Here is an 11122-nt window from a genome sequence, read left to right on the forward strand (position 1 = left end):
TGTAACCTGTTCCTTTTTGTTGCTGGATAGTATTCCATTGTATTAAAAGAGCATATTTTGTCTACCCATTCAAATGTCAGTGGACATGTGGGTTGTTTTCAATTGGGCTATTATGAGTATTGCTGCTAAGAACATTTCTGTGTAAGTCTTTGTGTGGATATGTTCCCATTTCTCTTAGATTGTTATGTAAGAGTGAAATTGCTGGATCACATAGTATATTTATGTTTAACATTTTAAGAAACTGCCAAGAGGGTGACTGAGTGGCTCAGTCGGTTAGGCGGCCGACTTTAGCTCAGATCATGATCCCCCAGTTGGTGAGTTCGAGCTCCGTGTGGGGCTCTGTGCTGACAGCTCAGAGCCTGGAGCCTGCTTCAGATTCTGTGTCTCCCTCTCTCTTTCTCCCTCCCCTGCTCACGCTCTGTATCTCTGTCTTTCAAAAATAAATAAAAATTAAAAAAAAAAAAAAACTGCCAACATTTTTTCCAACATGGCTGCACTGTTTTACATCCCCACCAGCAATGTATGAGGATTTCTCCACATTCTCTTCAAAATTTGTTATCAATATGCTAAAATATGGCCATTCTATTAAAAGCAACCTCCACCCAAAAGGTCTTAAAAGGTTTAAAAAGGTTCAGTGAGGAGGCTACGGCTTTTGAGAAGTAAAACATCTCTCAAAAACTGACTGCAGTCCTCCAGCCAGCAGTCGGCGCTCCAACCCAGGGTCCCTGCTGCTAACCTTTCACAGCGCCATCTTAGTGAGAGCCCCGTTGCTAGGAGACGGATATGCGTCTTTTGGCTCCAGATCCCAGCCTCCCCGCTCTCCCAAGCTCTTTCTTACAGGAGGACAGATCTAAGGTCCCCGCTACCATTCAGGGGGCAGTTCCAGAAGTCCCTGTTCTGGGGCACTTTCCTCCTACCTCCTCTACCGCTCGCCAAAGCAGACCGAGGATCCTTGCCTAGACACAGTCCCCCGCCCAGCTATGTCTAAGAAAGGGAAGAAGGCCAAGATTCCCCTGTCCGATGAGGAGCAGCTGCTTCTGTTTCAGCAGAAGTTGCTGGCAGAGGAGGAGATGGCCAAGAAGAAAGAGAGGCTCCTGAGCCAGTTCTTGAAGGTGATGGCTTAATGCATTACTCTGCCCAACCCCTCCCACTCCCTACACTGCCCCTGGATCCTCTCATCATGGCCCCCTCATTTTCATGTTGGCCTCCTCTCCTCCGGAAATCTTGAGACCCAAATATATTTAGATTTCTGGCAACATTGTTTGGGGAGGAAGCAGTTCTTTGTGAAGTATGGAGGGGGTCAAGTGGTAAGGAGGTTAATAGTCACAACTGAGCCCCAGACTAGGATGGTAGGTGTTATCCGTTGTCTGAGCTTGTCTGAAATTCTGATATACTCCCTGGAGATAGGTCATTACAAACAACATCCTACTTTGATGTCTTCACCTGAAGTAAATTCACCCTTGCCCTCCCTAAAGTGCCATCAGGCTGTTCCTGTCATACTTCAGACTATCCCCAAAACAAGGACGAGAATTCCCGGAGTGTTAGTCATCAGGAAATTTGGTCCCTCGGAAAAGAAAAAGAGTAAGGTGTCAGTTGACAAACTATGATCTTGTTTATTTTATTGTTTCAAAGTGTTATTTATTTTGGGGCACCTGGGTGGCTTAGTCGGTTAAGCGGCCGACTTTCGCTTAGGTCATGATCTCGTGGTTCGTGGGTTCGAGCCCCGCATCGGGCTCTGTGCTGACTGCCAGCTCGGAGCCTGGAGCCTGTTTCAGAGTCTGTGACTCCCTCTCTCTCTGACCCTCCCCTGCTCATGCTGTCTCTCTCTCTCTCTCCTAGAAATAAATAAAACATTAAAAATTTAAAAAAAAAAAAACAAAGTGTATTTATTTTGAGAGAGGGGGAGAAGGAATGAGTGGGAGGGGGCAGAGAGACAGTGAAAGAGAGAGAGAGAGAGAGAGAGAGAGAGAATCCCAAGCAGACTCCAAGCTCTGCAATGAGCCTGATTTGGGGGATCAAACCCATGAACCATGAGATCATGACCTGAGCTGAAATCAAGGGTCAGATGCTTAACGGACTGAGCCACCCACGTGCCCCTTTTTATTTAATTAATTAACTTTTAAAAATGATCTTTTTTATTTTGCTGTAACAGGGCTTTAGGGCCTGACCTCCAGGGAGTGTATTTATTCCTTCACACAGGACAAGCTGGCCAAGGAGGAGCAAAACAGTGCTCTGAACCTTAACAAGATTAACACACAGTGGAGAACTGTCCTTAGGGAAGTCAAGACCAGAGAGCTGCATAAGGACATTGAGATCCTCAGCCAAACATTCGAACGAGTGGTGGACTGCAAGGACAGTGTCATCAAGGTAGGCAATTGAGGAAACATCAAGGAAACACTTGAACCTGGTTGCCTTGACCTCTTAATAGAATGGGCCTACTGAATTAATTTATTTGTCCATCTTTTTTTTTAATAGTTTAAAAAATTTTTATTTTGAGAGAGAGGAGAGGAAGGGTCAGGGAGAGAGAGGGAGAGAGAATCCCAAGCAAGGTCCTCACTGTCAGCACAGAGACCCACCCAGAACTCCATCTCACCAACCATGATCATTGTGAGATCATGACTTGAGCTTAAATCAAGAGTCAGTTGCTTAACCAACTGTGCCACTCAGGCGCCCCATTTATTTATCAGTCTTTTTTTTTTTTTTAATGTTTATTTATTTTTGAGAGACTGAGAGAGACAGAGCATGAGCAGGAGAGGGGCAGAGAGAGACAGAATCCAAAGCAGGCTCCAGGCTCTGAGCTGTCAGCACAGAGCCCAGTGTGGGGCTCAAACCCATGAACCGTGAGATTATGACCTGAGTCAAAGTCAGGTGCTTAACCGACTGAGCCACCCAGGCGCCCCTATTTATCAGCCTTACAAGATGCAGGCTGTGATGAAGCCGGCTATTGTTAATACCAGTTTTCACTGAAATGAAAAATAGAGTACTGGGCTGTCATCCCTCTCCCTGCCCCCTCAGGGTAGCCATTTTCCTGGGTTATCTACTGCCTAATAGCAGCACTATACAATTTTAGAGTTGTAAGGCACAACAGATATCACCCAATGACTTAAACTTAGTCTGGGTCTTCATTTCAATGTGAGAAGACTCAGTTCCAGAGAAGGGAACTAACTTGCCCAAGGTCACACAGCTAGTCAGTGAGAGAGCTGGAACCAGAGCATGAGTTTCTTGATTCCCACTCTGGTGCTTTACTTAACCAAATTCTGTTAGGCCTCTTTGATGCATGAGATTGAGATCTCCAAGGATAAGAGTAGTTCTGGATCTCTAAGCAACTCAATCAGCCATCCTTATGCTCTTGGAAGATTCCTGAGTTGAGTCCATATCTTTTTTCTTGTATTCAAGTTTATTTCTTTATTTTTGAGAGAGAGAGAAAGACAACATGTGCACTTGAGTGTGAGGGGAAGGGGCAGAGGGAGAGGGAGAGAGAATCCCAACAAGGCTCCATGCTGTCAGCACAGAGCCCCACAGGGAGCTCGAACCCATAAACTGAACTCCGCCGAAGTCAAGAGTCAGACAAATAACCGACTGAGGCACCCAGGCACCCCACATACCATCTTTTATTCTAAGGGATTTTGCTATATCCCGTCTTTTATCCTATTTTTAACCTCTGTGTACTGACTCCTACTTAGTATTTTCTATCTGAAAACAACAACGGAAATCCCACAATAAGAGCAAAATATTCATTGTTAGCCTGGCATGCCCCCTCTTGCAAACACGCATCTCTCCTTCACAGCCTAACTCTTGGGGGAAAAAAAACAAACTAGTAGACCTGGGCAAGCTTCAGATGATAACATACTAGGAGTCCCCAGATTTATAAAAACCACTCTACATTAGACTTCCTCATGCCACTAGTTATACCTTATGGCCTTTTAAAAAAAATGTTTATTTATTTTTGAGAGGGTGAGGGGAGGAGAGATTGGGACAGAAGATCTGAAGCAGGCCCTGTGCCTACAGCAGAGAGCCCAGTGCGGGGCTCAAACTGGTTTCCATGTCACCATTCTCGTGGTTTTTCTCCTGCTTCTGGGATATATGCATCCAGTCCCCTTTGTGAGTTTATCTTTCTCTCTCCATCCCCTGAACTTTAGCATCTCCCAGGTTTCTGAGTCCGGGCCATCTCACCCTCTAACCGGGTATCTAGGGCCTATAGCGTCGTACACAATACCCTGATTTTATTTTATTATTTTTTTAAATATTTTTTATTTATTTCTAGGAGAGAGAGAGAGACAGCATGAGCAGGGGAGGGTCAGAGAGAGAGGGAAATACAGACTCTGAAATTGGCTCCAGGCTCTGAGCTGGCAGTCAGCACAGAGCCCGACGTGGGGCTCGAACCCACGAACCGCGAGATCATGACCTAAGCGGAAGTCGGACGCTTAACCGACTAAGCCACCCAGGCGCCCCACAATACCCTGATTTTAAATACCACTTTTATGTCAATGACTTCCAGGTATATAACAGCAGTCTGGATTTCTTTCGTGAATTCCACATCCCTCTATTCAAGATTCCTAGATAACTGTTCCTGGCTGTTGCATTGTCCTCACAACTGAACTAAGGAGCTTCCCCTTCCCTGGCGAGGCCCAAAGCAATTCTTCCACAATATGGTCTTCCTTACTCTCTATTCAGGTGGCCTGTGCCACTCACCAAACCACTCAGCACAAACCCGGGAATCACCCTAGGTTTTGCCTCCACCCCTGAATTTCTGTTACTAAGTTTTGTATAAATCTTTTGCTGAAGTACTTTCCAAAGCCATACCCTGCTTTTCTTCCCCCCTGTCCTGCTGCAGCGGAGACCCGGGCATTTTCTCTCACATGGACTGTTGCAGTAGGGCCCCTATCTCTTCCAGCCTTTCATGCCTGGCCACCTCCAGGTGACTGTCTACACAACTACCAGGATTATCTTTTTATTTATTTACTTTTTAGTGTTCATTTATTTTTGAGAGAGAAAGCGCAAGTGAGGGAGGAGCAGAGAGAGGGGGACAGAGGATCTGAAGCAGGCTCTGCCTTGACAGCAGTGAGCCTGACATGGGACTCGAACTCACGAACTAGGAGATCATAACCTGAGCCAAAGTCCGACGCTCAGCCAACTGAGCCACCCAGGTCCCCCAGAATTATCTTTTTGAAACAAAAATCCGATCCTGTTACTCCACTGCTTAAATTTTAGTGGCTCCTTTCTTTCAGGGAAGAAAAAAAAACACCAAAGCCCTTCATGTTCTGGCCTCTGCCTGCACCTTTCCTTGTTTCTTACCTGTGTTTTTGCACGTGCTGTTCCTTCTCTTTGGAATTCTTCCCATCTCTTCAGTCTTCCTGGCAAACTCTCACTCCTCCTTCAGGAGTGATACAAATGACCTCTGTTCTGTGAAGCCTCTCCCTGTGCTCTTAGACACAGACACTCAGCCTTTTACATCCCATTGTCACTGGTACATCATCGACCTCATAGCAATTTCCATGTTACACTGTATTTTTCTGTTTATATAACACCTTTCTACTACAAGACTGCAAGCTTCTTTGGGGGCAATGAGCAGGTCTTTTCATCCCTGAATCCTTGGCCTCCAGCAGGGTGCTGGTACATGACTGGTTCAGCAATCATCTGTTGAGTGAGTGAGGAGACTTCCATTACCAGAACCTATTTCATAAGATCCTTTCTCATCCCAAACATACAAGGTAAGAGCCAGCTCTGCAGAGAGGCTGGGCAACTTACAGTGCATGGCTCAAGGTGCCTGGATCCTGTGGGCACTTACTAAATCCTTTTTGTGTTTCATTCACTTTAATCGTAATTTGTTTTACATTTTTAAATAGGTAATACACTCTTTATTCAAAATTCAAAAGATAAGGTGAAACAGAGAAAAGTTTCCTCCTACCAGTGACTTTCAGCCACCCAGTGCCTTGCTCAGTCATTTTGATTTCATGAATAAACCTTTTTTTTTTTAATGTTTATTTATTTTTGAGAGAGAGAGGGAGGGAGGGAGGGGCAGAGAGAGAGGGAGACACAGAATCTGAAGCAGGCTCCAGGCTCTGAGCTGTCAGCACAGAGCCCAACGTGGGGCTTGAATTCACAAACCACAAGATCGTAACCTGAGCTGAAGTCAGACGCTTAACTGACTGAGCCACCCAGGCACGCAAGTAAACTTTTTTTAATGCAAATGATAGTCCTACATCCTGTTTTGCCCCTTGTCTTTTTCACTGAGCAATATATCCTAGGGACTATTCTACATTAGTCCATAAAGAACTTCACTCTCTCTTTTTTCTTAAAACAACTGCATAGTATTCTGTATTGTAGTTTAACATGTTACTTTGTTTTCTGTATTTCCTATATTTTGCCATTAGGTCTAGAAGCTTAGAAATGTTGTATTCTTCCATCAGGAAGCGCATGCATCTGGTAGTCTTTTCTTGTGATTTTAAAAAAAATGGTCATTTATTTATTTTGAGAGTGAGAGTGCGTGCATGTGAGGGGAGGGGCAGAGAGAGAATCCCAGACTCCGCACTACCAGCACAGAGCCCAGTGTAGGACTCACAAACCATGCATGACCTGAACCAAAATCAAGAGTTGGGTGCTCGACCAACTGAGCCACCCACGCGTCCCCCTTTATGTGATGCTAGCAGTTGTTGTTTATTTCTTAATTCACTGGGGGTTACAAAATGCTGGTTTTCTAATAAGATCATTCATTTTTCATTTATTAGCTTGAATATTTCTTAAAGAGATACCTCTGTCATTTGCCATTCAGTTACCAAGAGGTATAGTTTATATAATAAACGCAGCATAAATGCTCTTTCTCTGCCCTTTATACACCATTGAAAAAAATGGTTGTCTGTATTCTCCAAAGGTAACCAATTTTTTAAAGTATCCTTATGAATTCATAATCAAAGATACTTGATACTTTTCAGTTGATCATAGTTTTTATCCTTACTGATGCTCACTCTGTCCCCCTTCTTGCCAGTGGAAGTGTTCCAGCTCTCTATTGCTACATAACAAACCACTCCTAGATCAGTGACTTAGAACAGTTTATTTTATTATTTCTCACAGTCTGTTGACTTAGTTCACCCAGGGGGTTCTTGCTCGGTATCTCCCCTACAGTTTTCAGTCAGATGTCAGTTGGGGCTACAGTCTTCTGAAGGCTTGACGGGGCTGGATGTCTGAGGGGGCTGGCGGTTGATTCTGAGAGTCAGCTGGGAGCTCGGCAGGGAGCTCAGCCAGACGGCTGACCAGAATGCCTTACGTGGCCCCTTCCCGTGCGCTGCCCTTCTCACAATGTGATGGCTGGGTTCCTGGAAGGAGTGTCCCAAGAGCAAGCATGCCAAGGGACAGGAAGCAGAAGCTTCCAGGCCACATAAGGGTTATGCCTGAACTGGCACAGTGTCGTTTCCACCATGTTCTAACGATCCAAGTAGTCACAGTGTCTGCCCAAATTCAAGGAGATGGAAGAGAGAATACCTCCTGATGGAGGGGTGACAAGGTCACACTGCAGAAGATTGTAGGATAGGAGATATTGTCGAGCCCGACTTTAGAAGATATAATCTGCCACAGTGAGCCACTTTTGTTGGGCTCCTGAGTCCTTTTGACATGACCCTATTGGTCTTCCATAGCTGCTTTGCTAAGTTGCATGACAAGATACCCTTGGTTCTACTTGTTTATTTTCCACCTCACATCTTGGAGCAGGCATTTCTCTAAGAATCCTTGATTCCCTTTAGTGGTAGCCTCATCAGTGTAAATATCTGTTGTCCCTGGGACAGTGGATGGCTACATGGGGTTTCCAAACGTCACTCTTACTTTTCATTCATGAATGGGAGAACCAGCACTCTTAGAGCCAAAGAGCTAGCATCAGGAACTAGGGGAAAATGGCATTCATGCCATCTAGCTGACGAGCCGAATACATTTTTATTTTCTCACACCGACGTCATTCAGCCAAAATGGGATCTCTGTTTCCTACCCAGTCTTTAGCCAGGGACCTGTCGGAAGCTGAGGAGCAGTACGCACATGCTCTGCGCAGCCACCTGCACAGCATTGATCAGCTCTTAGCACTACAGAGAAGCCGGCTCAACCTCCTAGAGGAGAGCTACAACATGGAGCTGGAGGCCCTAACCAAGGAGTTTGAGACAGAAAGGTATGGCGGCATAAGAGGACTCAGGGACTGAGGTCAGGAGAGTATGCAGAGCCTGTCGAGGAGCTCTCTATACCAGCACCATGGAGGACCCCACCTTGCTGATGATATGGCCCCAGCAGAGAATATCCTGAGTTCCTTCCTTTTTTTTTTTTAAGTAGGCTCCACTCCCCAGCGTGGAGCCCAATGAAGGGCTTGAACTCACAACCCTGAGATCAAGACCTGAGCTGATATCAAAAGTCGGACACTTAGCCGACTGAGCCACCCAGGCGCCCCTCTCCTGAGTTCCTTCTAAACCAACATGTGTTTAAAGTTATGGATTTAGCTTCCCTACCCCCATGCTAGGTCCCTGTCTTTAACACTGTCACCACCTACTTTCAGCTATCAAAATCCAACCCATCTGGTAGGGATCAGGGATGGGAGGGAGCCTTCTCACTGAAACCTTCTGTACTGTTTTGCTTGTTGTATCATGTAAATGTACTGCCTGTTCAAAAATCAAAACGATCTTATTCTTTCTGACCCTAAAAAGAATAGGGCCCACCCTCTCTGTGTTTACCTAGGAATTTATACTATTCATATGGTTTTATTACATACTGCTTTGAGTTGTCATTATTGGTCCATATGCTTTATCCCTCAGTGCAGGGACAGTGTCTTGTCTCCCACAGGAAGACAATTATTGACCAGCATGAAAAAGAGATTTGCTACCTACAAGATGTTTTCATGGCCATGGAGCAGAACTATATAGATTCTGAGTATGAAAGTAAGCTGGAATTCCAGAGCATGTGGGATGATCTCAAAAACAAGGTATGGAGGGAGAGTAGCTGGGCAAAAGCTGGGAGAGAAGGAAGAGAAAATGCTCAAGGCCACTGGAGCTTGTAGAGACCCCTGATCAACACAGTCAAGAGAATGCCTATACCCCTACTGCATTTTGTAATTTATAGAAACTGGTTGGGAAGAACCATTCTGGAATGTCAAGGAAATGCATTTTAGAGCTAAAAGGCACCAAGGAGATCATTTGGCTTCACCCCTGTGAATTGTAAATGAAGAAACTGGGGCGCCTGGGTGGCTTAGTCGGTTGAGCGTCTGACTTTCGCTTAGGTCATGATCTCGCGGTTTGTGGGTTCGAGCCCCGCGTCGGGCTCTGTGCTGACTGCTAGCTCGGAGCCTGGAGCCTGTTTCAGTCTGTGACTCCCTCTCTCTCTGACCCTCCCCTGCTCACGCTGTCTCTCTCTCTCTCTCTCCTAGAAATAAATAAGACATTTAAAAATAAATAAATAAATGAAGAAACTGAGGCCCAAAGAAGTAATGTGACCTGGCAAAGTTATGCTGCTGCCCTGTGATAGAGCCAGGAGGGGAAGCCAGTTCTGCCCTTGGCCCAAAGTGCTTTCTACCACCCTGGAGGTGGCAAACTTAGTTACCTTGCAGACCTGGGTTTGGGCATGGGGCTCTTTGTTTTTATTTTGCCCCATACTGTTTTGTGAATTTAAAAACGAAAAAGTTTTTAAATGTTTATTTATATTTGAGAAAGAGAGAGAGAGAGAGAGAGAGAGAGAGTGTGTGTGTGTGTGTGTGTGTGTGTGTGTGTGTGTGTGTGAGTGAGTGAGTCGGGGAGGGGCAGCGAGAGATGGAGACAGAATCCAAAGCAGGCTCCAGGCTCTGAGCTGTCAGCACAGAACCTGACATGGGGCTTGAACCCATGAGCCATGAGATCATGACCTGAGCTGAAGTAGGACACTCATCTGACTGAGCCACCCAGGTGCCCCTTGTAAATTTTTAAATAAGTTTCCTACATTTAAAAATGGAAAGGTTTCACAAAAAATACAAAATTTTAACTTCCCTTGAAAAAAGATCTGGTAACACTGGGCCACGTTTCCAAATGAGGACATTCATGTGAAGCCGAGAGGGTATGCTATACCCCTACTCCCAACCCCCTGGGAACATTTCCTCTCTGGTTCACTACAGGCCTCATCTAGCGTACAGCACTTATTTATAACATCTGCCTGCTCTTTGTAGGCATTTTCATTGGCGACCTCTGCCCCGTACTATGTTAGAAACAGTTCAAGAAGATGAGGTTGCTGGAGGCAGTAAAAGGGCACTAATAGGGTAATTCCAAGCACTGGCTATTTTGACACCACTTCCTAGAATTTAGAAGAGAAGCATTTTCTAAGACTGCAACTGGAGAATACAGTAGAAGATCTGTGGAGAAGGTTCCAGGATGCACTCAAGAATTATACTGATGCCACAGACGATCAAAAGATTGCCTTTGAGACTCTGAAGGTGAAAGATGAAAAGAGCTCCAAAGAGATTGAAGCACAGATGAAAAAAATACAGAGACGACAGGTTAGTGCAGCCAACTGGAAATACTCACTGCTCTCACTGCTCCATTATCCCCTATTCATCTTCTCCCAAGTTCTACTGGACCCCTGGCTGGGGAAAGATGATCTCCTTGGATTTCAGTCCCCAGATGGTCCTTTTACCAGTCTCATTGAAGACCTTCAGCCAGGCAAGCGTTTCCTCTAATCTATTCTGTTCCTCCAGGACTCCATAATTGTTTTAAGAGGCAAGATCATGGTGCACAGCCGTGAGAGTGAAGACCAGAACCAGTACATTCGTAAGGACAAGGAGTTGGTCCTTGCACAACTGCGAAAACTTAAGGCCCAAAGGACTCACAGCCGGGAAATATCACAGGAAAATTTAGTCAAACTTACTTTGGAAAGTAATGCCACCCTCAAGGCCCTGAGAAAGACTGTTGATAAGGTAATGGAGGGGAGAGGGCAGTCAAAACAAAACCAAGGCACTTGGCTCCTGCAAAGTGAAAGGGGTTGGAGAGGGGTAGAGGGCTTTCTCCTGCTTCCTGCCTGAGTGCCTTTTTTATTCCAGGTTTCCTCCCCTCTCACATTTTACCTTATTTTACTTTATTTTATTTTTAAAGTTTATTTATTTTGACAGAGACAGAGAGACAACACAAGCGGGGGG

At 45.3% G+C, this 11122-nt stretch overlaps 1 protein-coding gene across 1 annotated transcript in view; it reads left to right on the forward strand.

The window, feature by feature from the left end:
• The first annotated feature begins 776 nt into the window (after positions 1-776).
• Positions 777-11122, forward strand: part of DRC2 (dynein regulatory complex subunit 2) — an 11530-nt gene continuing 1184 nt past the window's right edge. The window contains exons 1-6 of the mRNA XM_077753292.1: positions 777-1112; positions 2200-2367; positions 7980-8149; positions 8812-8950; positions 10289-10486; positions 10685-10903. Of these exons, the coding sequence (XP_077609418.1) occupies positions 981-1112; positions 2200-2367; positions 7980-8149; positions 8812-8950; positions 10289-10486; positions 10685-10903 (1026 nt within the window). The 5' untranslated portion in view covers positions 777-980. The remainder of the gene's footprint in view (positions 1113-2199; positions 2368-7979; positions 8150-8811; positions 8951-10288; positions 10487-10684; positions 10904-11122) is intronic.

The sequence above is a fragment of the Crocuta crocuta genome, unplaced genomic scaffold (genome assembly GCF_008692635.1).
Source record: "Crocuta crocuta isolate KB4526 unplaced genomic scaffold, BGI_CrCroc_1.0 scaffold30, whole genome shotgun sequence".
Lineage (NCBI taxonomy): Eukaryota > Metazoa > Chordata > Mammalia > Carnivora > Hyaenidae > Crocuta > Crocuta crocuta.